We start from the raw sequence: 24,201 nt of genomic DNA, 5'->3' as shown, positions 1-24,201 counted from the left end.
TAGAGTCCAACAATAAATATGTAGAGCTGGAAGTGAGCATGCTAGGTCCCCTTTAAAATGAGAAAACCTTATGGGAGGATGAATAACTTAAAGATAAACTCCCCATCATTTGACAGGTCCAGTTTTCATGTCAGTTGCCTTTATTCTTCTGTCTTTCACATCCATGAACAGTGCTGAAGGTGGATTTGAGTCAGTGGGTCGGCTTGGTGAAATGTCCAAGGATCAGGCCCTGGCCAGCTTGCTCTCCTGCCCTCTGCTGGAGGATTTAAGTGAGTGGAGCCAGTGGGAGCTGATCTTTAAACCCCTTCACGGCTCCCTCAAGGAATTCATTGAAAAAAATGCAGGTAGGCACGAGGCATATTGCTTTGAACATGACCATTTTTAGACTTTTTAAACTCAACTAAATGTGATGTATGGGGTGGCTGTAGCTCAGGAGATATAGCAGGTCATACTTGCTGAGCTACAGCATACCGTATTCCTGAGTCAGCTAACTCAGGCATGTTGTAGAAAGCACTTTGAGTGCTTAAATGTAACTTAACCATATACAAGGTGTCCCATTTCCCATAAACCAGTGATCGGCGTAAAATGAGTTGATAAAACGGTACGTCGTTCAGTGATACGGTATATGTGTAGACTGAATCCAGAATGAATCCTTGGTAATATAGAGTGCATTATTTTTACCTTCTGCCATTCAGTTCAGCTAATTATGCACAAACAAAGCCTTGTTTCGATTTAAAGATATAAATAAAAAATGTTTGTTTCTGCTGTCAAAAAGTGCCAAACGTGTGTAGAAATCATGTTTGATTATCACATTAAGTCCACAAGAGGGCAGTCGATACAAGGTGAGACGTAACTAACCGTACCAGTGCACTCATTTCAACATAAACATGACTACACACTGTAAAATAAAAGATGATTAGATTAAGTTACATACTTTAAAATAAATGTGGAAGACACAGAGTGAGCACTGCTGTGACTGCAACAACAAGTGTAGCTGAAAACTGCAGCAGTGCCACACACAGCTGCTCCCACTTTTACGGCTGTGCTGCAGTTGGGTCCTGCACTTTGAGCTCCTGCAAGCTCTTACTAAGATAAATATAACCTTATTTGTTGAAGGCCTTAGTTTGCATATTCTAAGTTTTAACATTAAAGGACAGGATGACCACCACTGTGTCTCACATTGCACAGAGAAACATTTATCCTTTCACCTTTTGGTTTGGTTTTTCCACTTTAGCTTTTGAAGATGTTTAATTGTAGTTTAGTCAGTTGTTAATTTTTATTAGACATTTGTAGTGTTATTATATGGAGAATAAATGCCAGAGATCAGTATGGATATTAGAATAAAAAAAAGAGAACATTATGAAAGCAATTGACTCACATTCATTCAGACATCCAAAGTCTCAATAAGCACGTCCGTTACAGCCTCATCAGAAGAGCTGTGATAAAGTATTTACCAAATTAACAAGGACTTTGCAAAACCATTACTGTTAGTTACTTTGCTACTTTGTTTTATTTTAGTTAATAAAAATGCTTTTCTAGTTTTGGTTCGCAGTTATTTTTAGTTAACTAAATCACATTTCTTAAGACATATAGAATCTAGTGTCTCTTTTATTGTTTAGTGTTGGAACAGTTAAAAAAGCCAGCAACCTCGAAAGCAAATTTTAGATAACTGAGTACTAATTTGATTACATCATCTTTTCATGATGTTTTCATTTCAGAATTTGAATGAAAATGGGATGAGTTGAATTTAAAAAAAACAGAAGCTGAATAAAAACAACAGAAGTTGAAAAACACAGAAGAGAAATATTTCAGAATTCCGAATTCTGAGAAAAAAATAATTCAGAATTTGAATTAAAAACAACAGAAGTTGATTGCGGAAAAGAAAAAGAAGACGTGCCCATTTGTATTTTTCCTAGTTGCCGTAATCCTCTTCCATACCGAGACACATAAGCTGTCTGCATCATTTGGGTATTCAGGCTTTGATAATTAAATTTGATGTGTCCTCTTGAGCAATTAGCAGTAATACAAAGGCATCAACAACTAATGGGTGATTTCATGTTTTACTTACTGCACAGGTAATACAGGCCTAGCAGCATTAGAGGTCACCCCCGGTGTGCTGTTTAGGGTCACCACAGACACAGGAGACAAGCACTTCTCTAGTGCCACTACGGCCCTCGATCCTGTGGGAACAGCTGGCCACCTTGTGTCCATGGTGGTAGCTGACGGAATAGTTAATGCTCCCATAGCCCTCCTGAGCAACCACATGCAAAGCTCTCTGGCAGCAGCTGTGGCTAAAGAAGGTAGGTATTTAACAGGATAGATGATGGAAAATCATTTTGCTCCATAGAAAAGAGTAAAGCACAACTGGACTAACAGAATTTGTGTCGTTTAGATTTGTCCATGGCTGAGGAGGATGTGTCATGTTACGACAAAGTTGCCAAGTTCCTCCTGGAGTGTTTCACACGAATCCCCACCAGAACCTGTCAGGCTCTTCTGCTGCAGGTCAGGAGTGGATGCTGAAAAATGCATCTCATGTCTTCTGCAGAAGGCTAGAAATTCAACATCTGATATGTTATATATTTATATCCAACTGAAATCTAGTTGATGTTTTGATTAGTTTGTGCTCTTTGGCACAACATAAACCCTTGATCATATTTAGTGTTATTGGACATCGATGCTGGCACTATGTGTTGATGATTCCAGTAAACAGCTTTCAACCAACAAAAAGGGAACATGTGACAACATTTCAGTGTGTCCTGGAACACATGAGTGGGCAGCTTTAGCCTCTGAATTTAGTTTGTTCAGCTAAATCGCTGAAGAGGAGGCTGTTATTCAGTTGTCATGCCAACCACAGACTTAGATGGCTTGTTGGACATCTCAGAGCTAAAGCTCTCTCAAGTTGTCTGCAACATCTTGTCTCTTTTTGCTTTGCAACAATTTGTACAATACAATGTACATAACAAATATGTGTAATCAAACATGTCATGTGCATTTAAAATTCTGGCATTTATGTTCTTCCAGGTGTTTTTGGAGCCCTTCTCCCGTGTCCTGGGCCAGGCCAAATCTAAACGGGTCCTGATGACCGTGGCTCAGTCGGAGCCGAGGTACATGAACTGTCTGCATCGTTTGGGCATCCTTCTAGGCATCCCAGACTGGATCAAAGACTACGAGAAAAAGCTGAACCCACCTCAAAGCCAGAGCTGTAACACATACTCAGCACCTGTGGACCAAGCCAAGGTCAGAACACAAGCGAGGGAATCTATAAATGTAGCTTATACATTGCACTGGAATTGAAGAGTCCTTTTTGTCAGTGACATATATCAGCACAACATCAATCCACAAAGTTATGGACTATGTATTTAGAGTATACTGGAATCTCACTGCTGCTCAAATAACATAAAAAATGGCATGCGGTATATGATAGCTGAGTTGTAAAGTAAGCAGTAATAGTAAGAGAAAAACACAAAAAAGGGGAAAAAAGCAACATATAAGAACTGGTTCTAGTGGAAAGTCTGCTTTTTTTAAGGGTATAATGCCAAAGACCTGCTGCCACGACAAAGCAGCAATGTTTAAACATTTTTATTGTGCAAAAGGAACTCTTGAGGTTCAGAATTGAGACTTATTATCACTAGATATAGGAGATATCTATATTTTCTTCTGCATCAGAGACTTCTTAAAGGGCAGATGTAAACTGCTGGATAGCTAACGTTTGAATAGAATGTATATAAAATAGGTCCCGTGAGCCAAAAACCTGGATTTCTAGACATTTTTTCTCCACTCTTGACTCTTGTATGATTTCTAGGACAGAGTCACGTCAAGAAAAAAAAATTAGTTAATCATTTTCAAAATGAATTTGAAATTCCAGATTAAACACTAAAATGTATTTAGAGAAAAAGGTTGAAATGTGGAGATTACTGCATCTACATATAACCCTCTACAAAATGCACTGTTAAACAAACTGATCAGCCAACTTGTACATACATCGTCTTGGTTGCACATCCATAACTATCATAACTGCATCTGTCCATTACCAGGCTGTTCATTTTGTACAAATCCACTCTCCCACATTCGTGTGTTTTTCTGTTTTTCTGCATCCTTATTCTCATCACACAATATGTTTACGTTCTGAAGAGAAATCATTTCCTTCCTTGTTACTGAAAACGATTCTGAAGTTTGATTTTACTCCCAGGGCAGCTGTGGCAGTTTGTATTGAGACAACAACTGTAATCTCCACATTTCTACTTTTTTTTTTTTTTCGAAATACAATTTCGACCTTATTCTCAAAAAGGTCGATAATAATTTTTTTTCTTAACACGGCCCAAATACTTGTTCGTAGATTTCAGTGATATTCCTGATGCAAGTCATTTTAGGCACGCAACTCTGGCTGTTTGCACGTGAGCAGCCTCCTGGTGGTTTTATTAAAATTCTGCAGAGGGTAATTAGAAAATGTACAATTAAAGGGAAATCAGCTTGTTTCAGACAGTGGATTAACTGGACGGCTACACAAAGGCCCACTATTAAATTACTAAGGTTTATTTTGAACTTTGAATCATGCAGTATACAAATGTGGAGCTCCTCACAGATCCATTTTGCTGTGAGGAAACAGCGCTAACCAATGAGGTGCCATTAAGTCACATTGATCAGATTGATTGGTCAGTGACAGCACAGTAAATTTATTAATTAATTATTTGAATTGTGTGGAAAGTACAAAGCAGTAAAAATACAGAAATGTGAAGAAATGCTCAACAATGTTGTCTACTAGTTGTAATGTTGCACACTGTTGCTCAGCAGCATATTTCTGTTATTAACTTATTCTTCTTACCTTTCTTATGTCTTCAGTCTAATTTGACAGATTCTGAGTGCAGCAGTCTGTCAGCTCTCAACATGAGTGAAGATGACTTTCTTGAGGATAACATCATGGACAACAGCTTTGAATCCTCCCAGCTGTACCACAGCCCACACCAAGGTGATTGAAAGTGGCTCTCCACTGCAGGATTTTGAACTTTATTACTGTTTTCATACTGTGACAAATTATAATCTGCTTCCATTTTTGACATCTTTTACCAAATGTGTTCTTTAAGTCAACGATGAGCAAGACATAGAGGCTGAGGAGGAGGAAGAGGATGAAGAGCAGCTGTATGAGTTGGCCTCGGTGCCTAACGGAGAGATATCAGACGTCAGCAGCGACGCTGAAGGAGGCCAGGGCGAGGAACAGCTCAAAATGTCTGACGGAGATGAAAAGGAGGGTGACAGCTGTGAGTCCGAGGACACAATCCAGAGAGCCGTCATTGAAGACATCAGGTTTGTCACCTTTATCCATAACTGCTCTGTCCGTTTAAGTGTCATGATTTGGTTGTGGCTGCTCTGTCACTCTTTTTTGGTCTCCTCTTTCTCTCTGACAGGAAAAGTGAGTTTGGCATCGGAGTGAAACTGACAGCTGAAGGCCAGAAACTGATGCAGGTCCACCAGGAGCGACTGGGCCGCAGCTTAGACCGCCTCTCCACTGAACTCTACAGCAAGGACACACACTTTGTCCTGGAGCTCATTCAGGTAGAAATCTGAACGTGTTTATCAGAAGCTTCCAGGAGTTTCTCCATCCTGATTTCTTAGATTTTTTATATTTGTCACACTCTCAGGTTTCATATCATCAAACGTATTTTAAGATTATACGAAGATAACCCGAGTTAATACAATATGCAGTTTTTAAATCAAGATTATAGATCATAAAAACCCAGAACAACTTCTAAAGAAGTGCAGGCCTCACTTGTCTTGTCGCACTTGGGTAATACAGTATGGAAATCATCTGAAACACACCTGCAAGTCCACCTCTGATTGGCTAAAAAAGGCCAAAATGAAGGTTTTAGCGTTGCCTAGTTAAAGTCCTGAGTTAAATCCGATTGAGATGCTTTGACATGAGCTTAATGTTTGGAAATTAAAGCAATACTGTTAAGAGTGGGTAAATTTGGTGGATCTTAAAAATTGTCTGATGAACCGAAACGTGGCCGGTGTGACAAATAAGGAAAAATAAGAAATCAGGAAGGATAAAAATAGTTTTCAAAGATCTGTAAAACAAAAAACAGCAGTTTGATTGTGGGTCTAAAATTCTATGAAAGGAAACTTCTTTGCTTTAGTATTTTGATTTGAATTTTGTCCAATATCCTCCGAACTCTTTGTATTCCTTTCTTTCAGAATGCCGACGACAACAGTTACCCGGCAGAGCCTGGTGTTGTTCCAGCGCTGGCTTTTATGGTGGAGCGAGACTGTATCACTGTCCTCAACAATGAAACCGGCTTCCAGGAGAAGAACATTCGGGCTATTTGTGATGTAGGCCGCAGCACTAAGGGAAAACACAAATATGGATACATTGGTAACTCTTTCGTTCTTCCACCGTTACAACTGTGTAAAGGAATTTAAATTTTTTGTGTGTAGTGTTGGAGAACTTAAAACCACATAGACAAATGACGTTCTCCTGTTTTACTTCGTACAGGACAGAAGGGCATTGGCTTCAAGTCAGTGTTTAAGGTCACAGACTGTCCTGAGATTCATTCCAATGGCTTCCACTTGCACTTTGACAAGAACTGTGGCCCCATGGGATACATCCTCCCCCACTGGACTGAAGATACGAGGCCTCTGGATCCACAGCTGAGGGACATAAATCAGCACAGGTCAGATGACTTATTGATCCCAGTACCCTGAGAGTCGATCAGCTAAATTGAATTGATCTGTTACCAGTTTCAGTATTTACACCAGTGCTTTTCTTGGAGCTGTTTCTAAAAACAAACCTCTTATTTTAACTTTGGAGTTCAATATTACACAGTTGTGATAAACTACACTACAGAGTGCAGCTAAAACCCATCTTTACCGTCATCTCCCTACATACTTCATGTTTGTGAGATCCAAAGTAACAAACGGCATCTGCATTGTCAGCTTCTTGCTCAGGTCTGCTCATTTGTTGCCCTGTAATCTGTGGGGCTCTCAGTGGATCGCTGAAACGCTGACTGTGTCTGTGTGCATAAATTGGCACATTGTTTGTAGGTCAGCTGCTAAACGTTCCTCTGCTTTTTGCAAGCGTGGTCTCACGATAATTTGCCCTGCGTCAGAGTCTGACCCTCTTTGTTTATGTCCCCACTCTAGTATAAATAGTTGTATTCCTTGTTTATTGTTATAATATGGGTAATTTAGTTTGGTTATGGGGAAGCCAAAACATCTGTTTAACTTTATTAGCAGTCTGCTGCTCACATTAGACCCATGGTCTAATTTTTTGTCTTCTTCTCTTTTCAGCTGGACCACTAAGATCAGCCTTCCTCTCCGGACTGAGAGCCATCAGACCAGGAACCTGTTTCATGACGTGCACCCTTCGCTGCTGCTCTTCCTGCATCGACTACGCTCCATCACCATCTACAATCAGGTAAGTCAACAGCAAGCGCTTGCACATGTGTGTTTTTGCACATAAACCCACCTAAATGGATTAGGAATAAAAGACCTTGTTGCTACTGTATTTATTGTGTCTATGTGCAGAGTGAGAAGCGTTTCATGACGATGACTCGTAAAGATCTCAATCACAATGTGCTCGAGGTGGAACACTCGGAGGGTACCGAGCGCTGGCTAGTGGTCAAAACCACACTGAAGCCCAAGAAGGTGATGCACACAAGCTAACTCCCACAACTTTTCAGGCGCACATATCATATTTGGATTTCAGAACATTCCATCCCTCCTGGGGCATAAATAAAATCTGCTGTGGATTTGCATTTCTCTGATGTACTCCTGTAAATATGAGTGTTGATCGTTCTGCTCCTCAAATGTCTTTTCTCGGGTTTCCATCAGACTTTATGAAAACTTATTCACTGGATAGTATTTTCAAACACCACCGAGCTGATTTTAATGATCTGTCTGGCTGAAAGGGTTCAGTAATACCTGCTCTTACTCCTTCAGCTGTTTTCCTTCTTTTATTTCCCAGAGGCAGCGTCCTGTTACCTGCAGTTAGGTTATGTAAGAGAATGAGCAAAGCTGAGTGACAGAGGCTATTTGAGACACGCTGTGCTCTTGATTTTCTTCTCTTTTTTTCCAGTGGCCTCACTTTTTGCAAACCCATTTGTGCAAGAAGTCAGCCTGTTAGCAAGTTGTTGGCTCTGTTGTGACATTGATTTGTGCCTCCTTTAGATCAAAGAGGATGTAGAGTCGACCGAGCTCGCTCTGGCTTTCCAGCTTGGCAGCGACTCCACAGGAAGTAACATTGTGTGCCAGCCTCAGAAGCAGCCCGTGTTTGCTTACCTGCCCCTTCGCAGTTTTGGCTTCCGTTTTATCATCCAAGGTGAGAGTGGAGATGAGAGCAGTTTATTCACGGGCGCCGTTGGGTGAAGAACAAGTGCAGTCAATAACTGATGTCCGTTTCTTGTTTAGGTGATTTTGACATCCCTTCTTCTCGTGAAGATGTTGACAGAGACAGCTCCTGGAACCAGTGGCTCCGGTCTGAAATAGCACAGCTCTTCCTCCAGGCCATGGATGTCTTCACTGTAAGACATAGCTGCAGAAATAGAGAACAATAACCAAGAAAGTGCAATATTATATGATACATGGAATGTGTATGCACATTATGTTGCAGTATGAAATCATTAGAAACTAATATGCAAGTTGATTTAGAAAATATGATTTAAGGATCGTTTACTGTGACGTATCTGGGCAGGAGGATAAAATTTGAAAATTTGCTCAGTCATACTAACCAGAAATTATTAGCAGATACATTAAATCATTCTATTAGAAGAGAGCGTTAAAACTGCATATTTGATACATTACTGTGTAAAATAAATTCTGAGCACTGAAGTTTATGAAATCTGATAATATGCAGATTTGGTATGTAGCAGGAAATTACAGGTCTGTCTATTTCCAATAAAGGCTTGGTTCTTTTTGTAGCTGAGGTAACTAAAGAAAAAGTCTAGAACATAAAGTATTATTAGGCTAATATTAGATCTTGGTTGTGTCTCCGTCTGAAGAGAGCTTTTTCTTTTATGTCATATTCCATCTTCTCGTTGTTCCAGAATCACCCAGAGTTCAAGGGACTGAAGGGCCTGTGCCAGTTCCTTCAGTTTATCCCCCTGTCTGATGAGGTTTTGGACTTCTTCAAGCCTGTTGCCGGGCAGATCATTCAGCTGCTCAAGGGCAAATCCTTCCTGCCTACTCTCAGTTCAGGTATTATAAAACTAAACTAAAAACTAAAACTAGATGTGAAAAATGAAAGCAAGACCAACAATTTCTAATGCAGAGTGTGATACAGATTAACTCAATTTGGGAATATTTCTTGAATGAAAAAAGCTCAAATGAACCAAAGATTTCACTTCATTTAAAGTTAAAGCTGAGTCAAAAGGAACAAGAAATAACCTCAGAGTGTCCTAAAGAGGGAGCAGATCTAACATAAACAATAAGGTCCCCAAAATGGAACCCTGCGGCACACTGTAGGCAAGAGAAGTGGAACAGGACACAGAAAAGGATCATTCAGGCAGATATGAGGAGAATCAATCAACCAAAGCGGAGCCCGATACCAGCCCGAACCCAGTCTCTCAGGCTATCGACAAAACCTGGTGGTCAGAATTTAGTTTTTTACGAGTTTAGGTCAAAGTGTCACTTTAAAGAGGAGCTGTTTTAGTAAGATGAGCAATGCAAAAGCCAGACTGGATCACCCCAATACTGCATTTATCCAGAACATCTGTCAGCTCGTGAGCTACAAGCTTTTATAAAATGTTTGCAAGAGATAATAAACTGGAGATTAATGTGTAAGTGCTAAGAAGAAAAGATTCAAGGTTGGCTTTTTTTAAAAGTGGAAGATGACAGCATTCTTAGAATAAGCAAGGACTTGACTAGAGACCAGTGAAGCACTGATTACAGTTCGCATACAGACACAGACACGGGTAAACCTGTTTTAAACAAAGATGCAAGTAAAATGTTGAGTGAGCCAGAGGATATTTCCATTGAGTCAACACAAGTTTAACCAGCTCAGGTAAAGGTAAAAACGAAAAACCAAACAGGTTGAGCTGGGGTTAGACCAGAGCACAAACAGGAGCATGTCAAAGAAATATGAAAGATTATTTCTTCCCTGTAACACTGTAAACATTCCTCTGCTTTCTCTCTCAGATGGTAAGATTGTGTACAAGCTGCCCTCCCAGGTGGCCGTCTGTCAGGACCCTGTGATACGGGAAGTGATTGGTGGAGGTGAGCTGGAAAAGCATCTGTCTCTGTCCTATCTGCATCCGGATCTAAGCCCAGCACCGCCCACCTCCCTGCTCACTCACCTGGGAGTCCGATACCTGCGGGGAACGGATGTTACCATAGTAACCACAGCCATGGTCAAGGAGCTGATGACAGTGGGAGGTATCCATTCAGGTGTGTGCAGAGCAACACTGGCATCTCACAGTGAGGGCAATATGATGCTGCATAGTTATATTGTCATTATAATAAATGGCTAAACTTTAAATATTCCATTTTATTTCTTTTTCATTCAGTAGAAACAAACTGATGTTTTCTCTGCCTATGTAATGGCAAATCTGAACACCAGACTGTGTCATATGATTGTTGGGTTTTTCTCTGTATCTATGAAGCGCCTTGAGGCGACTTTTGTTGTGATTTGGCGCTATATGAATAAAATTGAATTGAATTGTGTTACTTTCAGATGCAGGTCTACATCAGCTGGCCAGGCTGCTGGTTTGTAACTTCCGAGCTCTGGAGCATGGATACGGAGAGGCAGATTCCATCCTGCAGACGCTCAGAGAGCTACCCATAATCCCTCTAGCTGACGGACGTGCGGTGGCACTAAGTGTGGAAGGAGTGTTCTTTCCAATGGAAGAGAGCAAGACCAAGAAAAAGAAAGCTCAAGCACAGACAGGTAATACTCTGACTTCATAACTCTATTAGTGGCAGTATGTAGTGGCTAAGAGGCTTGATCTGTGAAATGTGATCGGTGATTAAATTGCAAACTGATATCTTGATTATGTGTGTCCTTCTGAAATAACTTTGCCTTGCTTTAAGTCAAAGAATAGAATAGGAAAAGCCTAAAGTTTGGGGCTGAAAAGCGAAGCTTGCAGAAGTCCAAACAGCTTCACTTCCTCCAATGGCCACTAGAGGCTGCTCCAAAAGCAAGGCATTCCATTTTCTACTTTTGGCATAAAAACAGGCAGGCATTTTTACAGGCAGTTAAAAATAGCACTTGCTTTCTTAAAAGTTAATTTCAGCCCCTCTAACAACTGTGTGGGGGTTATTATTTTTTAATATAGAAAAGGTTAAACGATTCTTACACGATGTGCTTGAACATCATACACTACTAGAGGCAATAAATGAGGAAATGTGAGTTCTGCAGTGTGTGGAGCTGTTTATTTCATGTACTGTTACTTTGCTATAATTTGCAAATATGTGTCTCTGTGCACTTGTTAAATTAGCCTGTTAGCTGATAGCTTATCACTCCAAGCGCTGTTCTAAATACGATATCTTTGACTATACAAAAAAAAAAACTACATTGCACTGACCAAATACTAACAGCTTCAGCTTGAAATATGGAGTGAGTAAAAAAGTGGATGCTATTATGGTACTGACACAAGGACAAGCGCCTTTAGTTCCTAGCTGTATACCTAGCTTGTTTTCTTCTTTCAATGGTTGCTAAACAAATTTGCTAACATTAGCTGAGAACTTAGCCTTGCACACTCATATCCAAATATGGCAACTTCTGGCTCCTAAAACCAATGTGAAGAGTAAAAGGCTTTAAAAGTATAATCCACAAAGAAATAGGCAACCTCACAATGGCCACATCAGCTTGTGTTTTACATACATAAGTAAAACTAAAACTACTGCATATTTTAATACTGTTTCTTAACAGATGAATAGCTGCAGTATTGTGATAAAAAGACAGGCCCAGCATACAGTGTACAGCTGCATGTAGAATTAAAGAAGAATTGTGAAAGAGTCAGCAGCAATGTCTCTGTGTTTTTGCTGCTTTGGTGCAGATAATTGCTCTGCACCTGCAGAGAATTTATAGATACGCATGTGATGATTGCACTTTGCTAAAACAAGCGTGAAAAAAACAAAACAAAAAACAGTGAACCAGCAGTAGAGATGGAGAAAGGAAAGCAGTGAGAATATAGAACAGTACGCTTTCACAGGTTTTCAGTTTCTAAAAATGTAACAAACTGATGTAGGAGAAACAAAAACGGATAAATAAGTATCACCTTGTTGACGGTGAGAAGTGCACATGTAACACTCTCCATCTGTGCTCACAAACCTCAGCCAGGAAATCCTTGCAAAGCTGGAAATTGTTGTGGAGCTTCATAAACTGAGTAAAAAATAGCACAGTGCATTACCTGGTACATTTGAATCAAGGCACTTAAGTAAACAGACACGGTAACAGACTACAGAACACATTCAAACTTTCTTTTTTAATGTCTGAGTAGATATAGAAATGGCATAGGGGGAAAGACTCTGAGCTCTCGATCTGCGTCAGTAGCTTTGTCTTCTGTTTTCAAAGTCAGCAGACTCAGACATGCAGGTTAGCCAAGTAGGTGTATGACAAACTTGTACAGTCTGCAGATGAAGTTGACCTCTTTCCAAGAATAAGCAGGCATGTAGCCACTCAGGTCGGAGCACGCTCGCACAAGCATTGAGGAACGGCACCGGTGTTGTGTTGTGCGTCATCGTATTTGAAAATGGTACCCAAAGCAGACGTTTAGAATGGCGAGCATGAATAATGGATTTTCACACTTTGATGTAAGCATCCTGCCGCTGCAGCTTGCTGGCTTTAATAGATGTGCAGTCTAAGTGGTTTAGTGTTTCTTTAAGGAGCCAAAGTGCTCGTGTTCCCCTCTCCCTCTGCTGCCTTTGTCTTTCTCTGGAATCTGTGGCTCACATAAGCATCACCAATGTCTGTCTTTCAAAATTGCTTAGATTAGACAAATATCTTACTTTCCTTAGAAAGGGGGAGGGGAGCATTTAAAAGAATGACATCTGGCTTGCTAAGGATCAATTTATCAAGTTTATAGAAAATTCCACCATTGTTTTAAGACCAAAAAATATTACAAAATAGCTTTTTTGCACCAGATGTTTATTTGGGAGGCAGATCCATCATATTTATCTAGAACACAGCTGGTTGTGAGTCATTAAAAAATGAATGCAACAAAAAAACATATAAAGAGTAGATAGTACACTGGATCTGATAATCAATCGTGTTCCTTCCTATAGGTCAGCTGTTAGACACAGATTTCAGGTCAATACAGGGAAGTCGTTTCTAATAAAGCAGTTCTTCTCTGGATAAATCTTCCATTGTACCTGGGCTCCCATATTTCATCCAAACATAAACCTTTCCTGCCTTAAAGACCTCATGCTGCCCCTCTCACTTTTTGAAGGAAGATTTCCCTCGTGCTACTCGTGTCAGAACGTTTATTTTTCCACTCCTGCTCCTTGGTACGAATTGCCGTGTCGTTTCCAGAGAGAAACAGTTGCATCACATTAGAAGTCGCACAGCTGAACCTGTGCTGTTGGTAGATTTACCTCATCTGACCTGCTAATTTGTGCCGCTCTTGATGCATTGCATTGGTTGTTATTGAAATGAACTGGCTGCTTCTGTGTTGGTTAATTAGCATATAGGAACACTGTGGACAGTAATTCGCCTTGTGTAGTAAGTCTGACAGGAAGTGTGTGACCAGTGAGGTTTCAGATTTTAGGATTTGCTGCCAGAAGCATGGTCTTGCACGAGGACTAACAGTAAGGCTGGCTTTGATTTTGGGCATTGATCTGCCTCCTGTGGGTCGACTGCTTCATGTAAGAGCACTAAATCACCAGTGCACACCACCGGTGTTTGAGAACAATAAAGTTTGACAAATTCTTGGCTAGTGAAAAACATGATTTTGAGTGCAAGGCTCCTATTCATAATTGTGAAAAGCTTTTGTCACTGGAAACAGACTCAATAAAGAATGTTTGGAAAGTTGATGGGGAAATAATAAAAGTCAGAGTGAAATCTTTACTCTAGCTGGTTTTTCGGGTCAGTGATTGTAGATTAAATCAGCCTCGGTGCAGCATAAACCTCAGGCTCTGCTCAAAGGCGAGGTGAACAGAGATGAGTGTGATGGGTTTAGAGAGACAGCGAAGTTAAACACAGTGTTCTTCTGAAATATTGAGCAGCGCAGAGATCAGTGGGAAAGCGTTCCTTCAGATGCAAGCCTTAAAAGGAAGAAAAGTAGGTCACTGGAGGTCTTTACTTAAAGGTAGTTGCTGTGTTTTATTGTAGTATTGTGTTAAAAATTAAGACAGTGTATGAGTAATTCAACATTTACCAAGAATTGTGTATTTCCCAAATCCAGGACAAAATGAGACTAGATGCCTGTTCAGAAAAAACGTCTTCCACATTTAGCACTTTGCCACAACAGCAGTCTTCTGCCTCTCTTCACATCTGTTACAGGCGAGTCTCTGAAGGGCGAGTCTGTGAAATGAAATGAAATGAACTGGAGTGACACTTTCTAGAGTCTGATGAAAAGGTTCACTCAAAAGAACTCAACTTTAAACAGGGTGGTTATTATATAACATATAACCCTACAGTAAATGAGGAGCATGCAGTAGGTTTTGTTTTTGTGACCAGTTTGGTGATATAACCTGTACTTTTCTTCTCACAGGACCACTGGCTGCATTGTACAAGGATGTCAGTGTGGTTCACCCGTCCCTGCTGAGCTGTTTGGAGCCTTTGGAAAGTCAGCAGGTTCATGAGCTGCTCAGAAGACTTGGGGTTCACGAGCTAGAGCCTCAAGAGCTGCTGGAGCAGCACATCTACCCTACAATAAGGAACAACAAATGGAAGGTAACAAACACTGTAAATGAATATGAGAAAAAAAAAAAAGATCAGTGATCTTTTTTAAAAAAAAATTGGATGAATTTTCTTTCTTCTTTCTCTTATTTCTGTTTACCCTTTTCATTGAAGTCAAAGCCTACACCTGTGGTTGTGAGTTACTTGGTTTTCATCAAGCAGCACTCGTCCTCTAGCCAGGAGTACTCAGACACCGCAGTACCCGTCCTCACCTCCAGGGGTCTGCTGTGCCCATCCAATGAAAGGGTGCATTTCTCTGAAGAGTACGGAAACGTCAACTTACCATCGAAGCTGCCTGGTAAGGAGAATCCCACAGCTTTTATTAAAAGAAAGAATAACAGCTTGTGTTGGTGTAAGGCGCACTGCAAGCCACTTTGCAACCCAACTTCACATCAAATCATCCTTTTCATGATGTTTCCCACATAATCAATTAACACTGATTAAGTCTGCTGTCAATAATACCTGCTCTCTTCTCTGCTCGGGTCTTGCTGCTGCTCCCCTTGCCTGTGTGAAAGGGACAGCAACAGCCTTGCCACCAAATCTAAATATCAGTGTTCCTGTGACTATTCTTATAATATTCTAGTAACAAAGGCCCATGCATCACAGGTACCTTGTTTGTATGACTGAACAACTCATTTTAATCAGTTACATTTTCAGTTACCAGGTTCAGCATTTCTTTGTTGATATTCCTTCTGTAAACCTTTGTGTTGCTGACTGTTGTGTTTCCCTTTCACCAGGCTATGATTGGATCTTGCTGAGTCCCTGCTATGTGCAGACAGACGGTGATGTGGCAGGATGGAGAGAGCTGTTCAGTAAACTGGGAATCAAAGATGGTCTCATCATCTGCAAACAAAGACAAACACTCACTGCTACAGAACTGGTGAGGACGATATTCCTGAACTGTTACCTCAGCTAGAAAAGAATGACACACAGCTCACGCTGCACTGATCCAGTCAGATAGGCAGAAAAAGATCAGACAAAGGTCACGATGGCTCTGCATGTAAGCACAGGTGATAAAAGGCTATGGATGTGTTTTGTAAGGGCAAAATATTTAGTGGTTCCATGGACACCAGAGGAAGACCAGATTATATGTCTGCATCTGTGAGTCATCGTGATGAGTAAGGTAGTGATTAAAGGACGAAAAGACTAACAATTATGAGTCGCACCAGAACTAGGAAGATCAATGGCTGCTTTGAGGATAAGAAGAAAAACAGGTGGCTGCTGAGAAATGTCACTCAGGCATAGTCGGAGGTGTGCAGCTCACACATTCCTGACGCCTGTTTTAGACTGAGCCACAGCTACAGTGGAAAGTATGAGGATTTGTGATGATACTATCAGTCATGGTGTGACTGATACTACCTACATACAATGCTGGAAAATTGCGATAACATCATTCCTGTTTAAAAACACTGTATGCATCAGATGCTATTAACAAGTCATTACATTAAGGATTTTTTATGCTATTGTTAATGATGTTAAAGCAAAAGTAGGCTTTGCTCATTCTGTGGTTAGGGCCATGATAAGAAATCCTTCCAGAAGATCCATTTAGTAACTGTTCTAGAGCTGTTGGTTGTGTTATGCCGCCTATTAGCAGTAGAGTTTGCCCACTTGTTGTAGGATTGTGAATGTATAAATTATCTGACTCAAACGGCTAATTCAATTAAGTTCAATTCAGTTTTATTTGTACAGCGCCAAATCACACCAACAGTCACCTCAAGGCGCTTTATATTGTAAGGTAGTTGTAAGGTAGATGTATTATTGTAGACCCTACATTATAGGGCCTACAATAATTCATACAGAGAAAAAACAAACGATCATTTGATCCCCTATGAGCAAGCACTTTGGCAAAAGTGGGAAGGAAAAACTCCCTTTTAACAGGAAGAAACCTCTGGCAGAACCAGAACTGGACCTTGTGTTTTTTTGTCAGTTGAACAGTCAGAATCAAAAGTGATTCACAGTAGTTTTAAAACTGATTTATCTCATTAAGCCATTTATCAAGCAAGATAGCAGAAAAAAACTGTCTATGATTACTTTACTTGCAACTATAGGCAACCTGAAACACATAAATCTATCAGTCTTAACAACTGTTTGTTGGTGTCCTATACTGTAACTGTACAAAAAAAACTGGTTTTGGCTTTGTATGTGCCGCCAGCGATCAGTGTTCCTTGGACATGATCAGATTTCCTTCTTCTTCTTCTGGCTTTAGTAGATAACAACCTAAGAGAAGACACATTCAGTTTGCTACTGTACTCTTTATGGGCTATAAAGAAGCAAGCAATGCTTGCAGGACACCTCAGTTGATTTAACTTCAGATGGATTTGAACATTTAAAAGAGATGTCGATATCAGTGGTAAAGCTTACTTTTTTGCCATACTCCTCCACCAGGCCTCCAGCCCCTGGTCAGACGAAAGTGCAACGTGGCGCCAAGTCCCAGGGGAGGGCTATGTACTCGACGACTACCCGTGTGAGGAATTTCACGCTCTGGCCACAGCAGAACTGCCTGGCTCCCTCTTGTTGCAGCAGAGAATGGCTTTGCTAGAGCTGCTGGAGGCCAACTGGGAAACTGGGTAACAATCACACCATGAAACACACCATGTTCCCCCTCCTGTGTAATGTTTTTCCAGTGGATTTTGCCCAATTTCAGGAAACAAATGGTCAGACTAATGGGTTTGGGATTAGTCAGCATCAGGTGGCAATTCCTATTGTTTCTACTGTGGCCATTAAGTGATTACTGTGTTAGAGTGCAGACATTGTTGGGCATCCATCCGTCCATTTTCTTCCGCTTATTGAGTTCAGTGTTGTGGGGAGAATGGAGCTTATCTAGGGCGAGAGAAAGTACACTGTGGACAGGTCACCAGTCTGTCGCAGGGCTAAAGCATAGAGACAGACAACATTTATCCTTAGAATTACCCGTTAACCTAACCCCATGCATGTCTTTGGACTGTGGGAGGAAACCGAAATTCAGTGTAGTTTCATTTTATTTATAAAGCTCTAAATCACATCAACATTTGCCTAGATTTGCTTTGTACTGTGAAGTAAAGAGCCTACAATAATGCAAAGGAAAGCCTAACAATTAGATGACCCCCTATGAGCAAGCACTTGGTGAGAGTGGGGAGGAAAAACTCCCTTTAACAAGAAGAAACCTCCAAGAGAACCAGACTCAGGAAGGGGGGTGAGGGGAGGGAGACAGGACAAAAGACACACTATGGAAGAGAGCCGGAGATCAATACTAACTAATGATTAAATGCAGCGTGTCATATAAACATATAATGGAAAAAGTCGGGCCTCCTGGGAAGCCCCCAGCAGCTTAGGCCTATTACAGCATAACTAAGGGAGGATTCAGGGTCACCTGATCAGCCTTAAAGATAAACTTTTAAAAATGAAAGTTTTACACCTAATCTCAAAAGTAGAGAGTGGGTCTGTCTCCTGAATCCAAACTGCGAGCTGGCATTCTAGCATCCACAAGTAAACCTGCAGTCTCAGAGTCAAGTGCACCATTGGGTTTATATGGTGTTATGAAGTCTTTAATATAAAGTGGATTAAATAGCCTCTGTGTGTAAAAGGCCCCAGAATACATTGGAGCCCTGGACCTGTTGCTGTGAGGTGACAGGGCTGACCTCCCCAGCACCAGCAGTTCAAAATCATTTCTTCCTGAGGGAAAAAAGCAGTGACACACCGAGCTTTTGTTTGGGCTTGAGCTCACACAGGCATAACATTCGTAATCTGGATTTAGGTGCTTTTAGTGCGGTCCCATCTCATGAGTTCCTGTTATATTTGTGTGGGAACAGACAAGAGCAGTTTAGGTAAGGAGGTCACCCAAACTCATGCCAGTGAGCAGCACACAGCTGAATTATTTCTCGTGTAGATTTTCGTACCAGCTGTTGCTATACATCACATTTCAATGAATAATTAAAGGATCCCAAAATTGTTTTTGCGTGTTAAAACTCATTTATCATTTAGACTTTGGCTGACTGCCAAGCACTACCCTATAGGTTTTAAATTACAGCTATTCGTTGTGCCTGTCTGTGTGTCTACTTTTGCTTTTTCTCCTTCGTTTGAATTATCAGCAGCTTCGTTTATGCTTGTAGTCCTTATCAACTGCACTGTTTTTAGATGGTGTGGCTCCCGAACAGTTCTCAAATGCATCACAGCAGTGTCATTTTCAGTTTCAAAACAGTGACCTTTGAAAAAAGGGACTAAAGCACATGAAATTGAAGGAATGAATAGTTAACAATTAATCTTTAAATCAAATTTCAAATACAGAATGAGTAAAAATAAATAAATAAATACTTAGTACTAATGTACTACATGTCCCTTATATATACCATACCATTCACTAGCTCTAGAAACTGGTGTAATTCTTTTCTTTTTCCTCCTATTTTAATCTGCTTTTTCTACTCTTTGCCCTGTATGATGTCAGTGAGTGGATAACCCTAATATGGTGATATCATTTCTGATCATGAAAGGGCAGCCAACCAGATGAAAGCTGGCTTAAATGCCGGGGAAGGGAGCAAAAACAGTTTATTTTAGAAAGTAGGTGAACAGAGGGGCTTCACCAAGGCCCAATGTAAGAAAAATCTGGATTTTTTGAATGATGAATTATCCAAAGTCAGTCTAGTAAAGTCCAAATGACTGGAAATTCGCATAGTAGGTCCACTTTAATAAAGAAAGTCAAATAGACTGGCATTTATAAATCACTTTTCTAGCCATGTTTACCTACTTATGCACTCATTCATGCAGTGCTTTATTCTATTCATTTTATGCTATACACACAATCTCACACACCTATGAATGTATCAGTTTAACATCACTTTAAGACAAGAAGCTCAGTTCACCTCAAACCATTAAAACAGTAAATAGACGGGTTCTTATATAGAGCTTTTCTACTCTATCTGAGCATTAAAAGCGCTTTACACAACTTGCCTCATTCACCCATATCTAACATTCACACATTCCAGTGGATTTTTCGGAGAGCAACTTGGGGTTAGTATCTTGCCCAAGGATATTTAGCACCCATAGGTGGGAGAATTCCCATAAAGGCATGTGGAAAATGCTTAAGCAACAATATCTACCTTCTACAGGGTAACAGGATGGGGAAAGTGTTCCACAGCATATATGAGATTGACTCAGAGAATACTATTTTTTAACTGGTATCTATTGCACTGATCAGGTTGGTGAAAATTTATCTGTATATTTATCTCACAATGCTGCTGAGAATGTAGTTCACACACTTCTGTCACTTTTCTGAGTCATTAAATCAGGACAGCTGGAGAATTGTCAGCCATGCACTGTAATGACCCCACATTAATGGTGTCGCGTGTCGTCTGTAACGTGTGGTGTTTTCAATCCACTGTAGAAGTGGGTTGAAAACATCTCAAACAGTCTCTTTCTCTGTCTCTTTCTTTCAGACATTGCTACTCTCAGTACCTCACAGCCCAGGTGATCGACAGTGATGGGCAACCAATCAAAAGCACCAAGTCTTCCTTCTACCATTCCTTGTGTCGTCTTGAATGGGTGCCAGCCTATCGCCCAAAACAAGGAGGCCAGCTGGACAGAAAGTACCTCTGTCCGAACTCTGTCTACCTGTCATCACCTGAAGTCACCAACTTGCTGGGGACCCATGTCGACTATGTGGACATTAGCTCCAGCGACTTCAGCAGAGCTCTTGGTAAAAATGTGTCTTTTACAGTGGCGATTACTTTTGTCCATTGCTATTCTTGTTGGTTGTCCTGTAAAGGAGTCTGTAACTGTGTTCCTGCTCTTGTAGGGATGAGAGAAACAATCTCAGTGGATGTTCTGATTAACTATCTGAAAACGTGGTCCATCAAACCAGAGGAAGATGTTCAGGAGCAAAGGCTCCCTGAGGATGAGGCAAAAAGGGGAACTTTCACTTCCACAATTCAGCACATCCACAACGTCTACACCTACCTGCAACAAAACTGTTCTCAGGGCAGCCTGAAGGAGCTCTTCCAGCATACACCTGCTGTGTTTATAGAGAACGAAAGGTACATTATCATCATTTTCAGCATACCTTTTCAGATTATTCTCAAAGTACCTGAAAACCACAAGCAGTACTTTGTTTCCTCAGGCGCAGTGATGACTGGTGCACTGGACGGTTCTACCACCTGAAAGAGGTGTGCTGGGGCGACCCAACAAACATGTTCCAGCGCTACAAAGAGCTCACACGTAAACCAGACAGCCCTGTCCGGGAGCCCAAAGTCCTGTTTCCTTTCTATCACCGTCTGGAAGACATGAAAGACTTCTTCGTCAGGGTAAGCTGCCCTACTAAAGAAGAAAAGAAACATAAGGTTTCTTTTTGTTTTCTTTTTTTTCCCTTTGATGTCACTGTCAGCTTTACTGTCAATCAGTAAAAGCACTGAATCAATACATGAGAATAATGCAGATTTGCTTCTGTTAAGCTAACAAGGAAGCAGGTTTTATTCAGCACAGTGAGATCAGTGTGAAGACAGATTGTGTAGCCATGCTCTGAGTTAGTTCTGAGGATACTGAATGGTATTTTGGTATGGATTCAATGCTTTAGTCATTTTTCAAAAAACAAAGCTCACATGATTTTTCTTTCTCGAAGTGTAAAATATGACCTACTGATTATCTGCAGAGAGGTTGTTTACTTCCCATCAGTCTGGGTGTCCATTGGTGTACTTAGCATTTGGGGTCAACCAGGTTTCCTGGTATAACTAAGATATCATTGTATACAAACTCAGATTAATTTTAAAAAGCCATTTAAAAGTCTTAAACTTTCTGTTACTGTTCTTGTGCTAGAATTGGCTGTAGGTCACCTAGAGGGTAGTTGTTGAAAAGGATTGTATGGTTGTATTGTGTTTGGGCTAGAAAGCCATTGGATTTTTATTTTTGAGTACTGCCTATAAAATTTCAGTGGGAATTTTCATCACAATTGTCTGCTTTATTGTAGATTTGTCTTCAGATTTCCTTAATAACTAAAGTAAAGCAGCTCCATTATTCCTACATAGCAAATACTGATTGTGCTAAGTAAAACTTTATTGGCTAGCTAGTTAGCCATTTAAACAATGGCTTGCTCTGAGCGATGGCTTGCTCTGACTATCGTCAGAGCGCTTGCTCATACAGCAGGGGTGCCTAGTGGTGCCATATGGGGCAACTAAAAACACTGGGGTGGCACACCAACAGAATCTCCAGATTTATTATGCTGTTGTCAAATTTAGGTTACTAGAAAAAATATGACAAAAAAGAGAGAAAGAAAATAATTATATGCCTAGTTAATTTCTTGCTATTAAAGATGATATCACTGAAAATAGGCAGTCAATGTCTCAAATCATTGTAGGGTGTCTTCCTTTCTCTTTTGCTCATGTGTATTAGAATTATTACCAACAGAGGACCATCTTGCCAAAGGGGGGAAGCAAATTTTAGGTGGCAGCCAGTGCTTGCCTTAGCCTCCCCTTGGTGACACCCCTGTCAGAGAGGATCATATGACTTTCGGGGTTTTCTCTGTTAGGGTCTTTACCTTACAATTAGAGCAGGGCGATATGGCCAAAAATATTTATCACGATATATATTTGAAAATTTGTGATAACGATATAACCGACGATATAATTGATGTGAGACAAAATACAACTCCACAACATTACTAGCGCAAAAAGACAACCTTCCATTTATTTTCACTTAAACAAGAAGCTGGTTTTTATGTACATTAAAGCTTCATAAAAATGTAACAGTGCAAATGCAAATTCCTTGCTGAAAGTTTAACCAAAAGGCATTTCCAGTAGAAATGGGCTGACATATCCTGAGCATAACCATGTATAATATCCACTGAAGTTAAAACGAGGTGCTTTGCAACATTAAACTGCAGTGTGCAGTATGTATTTTTCGGACCATAAGGTGCACGGGATTATAAGGCACATTAAAGGAAACAAAGCAGTCAGATAAATCAAACTTTATTAAACTCATTCTTCTTGCTTCCTCCACTTCTGTACCATTGATTCATTAATGTTGAATTCTCTGGCAGCTGCTCTATTCCCATGTTGTTGCAGTATATTAATGACTAACCTCGTATTGTGGATGGATTATCTCAGTTGTTCTCCTGACTGAAGTTTGGTCCGTTTACAGCATCCTGCCATGCGATTGCATTTGTCTCTAACCATGAAGAACCTTCACGTTAACTTTTATAAGTGGAAAAGTGTTAGCGTTCGTCCTCCAGCTTCACTGTTTATGTTATGCTAACATAGCTGTGTCGCTAGCGATCACGTAGCACATCATTATATACCAGCTAGCCCAACTTCAGTAACCCTACAAACGTCACTGCTGTTTAGTTTCCTGTCTTCATTTATGTTGGAAGTGATAGCAGAGCTGTACGTTTGATTTTTTTCAGAAATCTCTCCGTCAGAACATGCTATATCATGCTTAGGTAACTAGCGAAACTAGCGAGCTAACTTCCACTAGCTTCCTGCTAACTTCTAACTCTGTTAAATGTAATAACTTTTGTTTTCATGGATGCCTGGAAGTTAAACTTTATAGTTACACCTGGTAAAGCAGCAATGCTGATCGTTTTATTAAAGATGAAAGAATTTAGACAGTTTTTAACGCTCAGTGATGCTGCAGTGTTCGTTTGAACTGAAGTCAACGGAGTTTAGGACCCAGATTACTCCCAGATTTAAGAGCATCTTAGTCCGACAAATACGACAATAACAACGGCCGCTTGCATGTTCTGCAAAAAAATGTGCTTTGTTGTGTATCTGACGGACAAACACCAAACCAGTTCCACATCACTGAAGTTGCACCATTTTTACAAACCAATTCTGGTTCATCTGTTTCACTCAACAATCGGCCATGTGCGTATGAAAACAAAGGCACTGCGCATGCGCGTTTTACTCCCATTCTATCGCGATATTTCATTTTCCTATCGTTGCCTAACATTATACCGGTATTACCGTGAACGGTATAATATGGCCCAGCCCTACTTACAATTTAAAGCACCTTGAATGAATTGTGATTTGGCAATTTGATATAAATCAAATTGAGTTAAAAAAAAATAAAGGAGGACCGACTGTTAACAAAAATGCAGTACTATATACTAATAATAATACTAATACTAATTCAACTCTTTGTGTCTGCATTTCTTTCTCTCATGCATAGCTGCTGAATGTGGAAAACGACCCCAACATGAACCAGTATGTTGGCTTGTTGGAACTGATCTGTTCCTCCTTTCCCATACCAACTGCTGAAGTGCTACAGGATGTCTCGATACTCTATGCCAGACTTGGTAAGAACATTTAGATTGCCTTTCTTTCATTGACTCATACATTTGTTTACTGTTGATGTCCCATCTGCCAGGAGCTCATTATTTCCTGCTCAATATTCTCTCCATTGACTAGCTTGATTTG

At 40.4% G+C, this 24,201-nt stretch overlaps 1 protein-coding gene and 1 long non-coding RNA gene across 5 annotated transcripts in view; one reads left to right on the top strand and one right to left on the bottom strand.

Annotated features, from left to right (window-relative positions):
- wu:fj29h11 (uncharacterized) overlaps nt 1-24,201 on the top strand; it is a 45,893-nt gene that overhangs the window by 13,106 nt on the left and 8,586 nt on the right. For all 4 annotated transcript variants that reach the window (XM_004575922.3, XM_076887217.1, XM_004575923.2 and 1 more), the window contains 24 exons: nt 172-344; nt 2,076-2,300; nt 2,393-2,502; nt 3,022-3,237; nt 4,840-4,966; nt 5,082-5,301; nt 5,403-5,550; nt 6,190-6,367; nt 6,488-6,665; nt 7,282-7,408; nt 7,519-7,638; nt 8,161-8,311; nt 8,401-8,513; nt 9,036-9,186; nt 10,126-10,374; nt 10,661-10,873; nt 14,640-14,821; nt 14,942-15,125; nt 15,565-15,707; nt 17,213-17,394; nt 20,236-20,495; nt 20,595-20,832; nt 20,916-21,099; nt 23,954-24,080. In XM_004575922.3, the coding sequence (XP_004575979.1) occupies nt 172-344; nt 2,076-2,300; nt 2,393-2,502; nt 3,022-3,237; nt 4,840-4,966; nt 5,082-5,301; nt 5,403-5,550; nt 6,190-6,367; nt 6,488-6,665; nt 7,282-7,408; nt 7,519-7,638; nt 8,161-8,311; nt 8,401-8,513; nt 9,036-9,186; nt 10,126-10,374; nt 10,661-10,873; nt 14,640-14,821; nt 14,942-15,125; nt 15,565-15,707; nt 17,213-17,394; nt 20,236-20,495; nt 20,595-20,832; nt 20,916-21,099; nt 23,954-24,080 (4,199 nt within the window). The remainder of the gene's footprint in view (nt 1-171; nt 345-2,075; nt 2,301-2,392; nt 2,503-3,021; nt 3,238-4,839; nt 4,967-5,081; nt 5,302-5,402; nt 5,551-6,189; nt 6,368-6,487; nt 6,666-7,281; nt 7,409-7,518; nt 7,639-8,160; nt 8,312-8,400; nt 8,514-9,035; nt 9,187-10,125; nt 10,375-10,660; nt 10,874-14,639; nt 14,822-14,941; nt 15,126-15,564; nt 15,708-17,212; nt 17,395-20,235; nt 20,496-20,594; nt 20,833-20,915; nt 21,100-23,953; nt 24,081-24,201) is intronic.
- On the bottom strand, nt 13,072-14,706 carry LOC106675748 (uncharacterized). Its single transcript, XR_001342066.3, has 3 exons — nt 14,620-14,706; nt 14,304-14,449; nt 13,072-14,190 (listed from the first exon to the last, which is right to left on the bottom strand). It is a non-coding gene; the product is annotated as an uncharacterized LOC106675748 (long non-coding RNA).

The sequence above is a fragment of the Maylandia zebra genome, linkage group LG8 (assembly GCF_041146795.1).
Source record: "Maylandia zebra isolate NMK-2024a linkage group LG8, Mzebra_GT3a, whole genome shotgun sequence".
Classification (NCBI taxonomy): domain Eukaryota; kingdom Metazoa; phylum Chordata; class Actinopteri; order Cichliformes; family Cichlidae; genus Maylandia; species Maylandia zebra.
The sequence above is the reverse complement of the archived record's forward strand: the minus strand, read 5'-3'. Positions and strand labels throughout refer to the sequence as shown.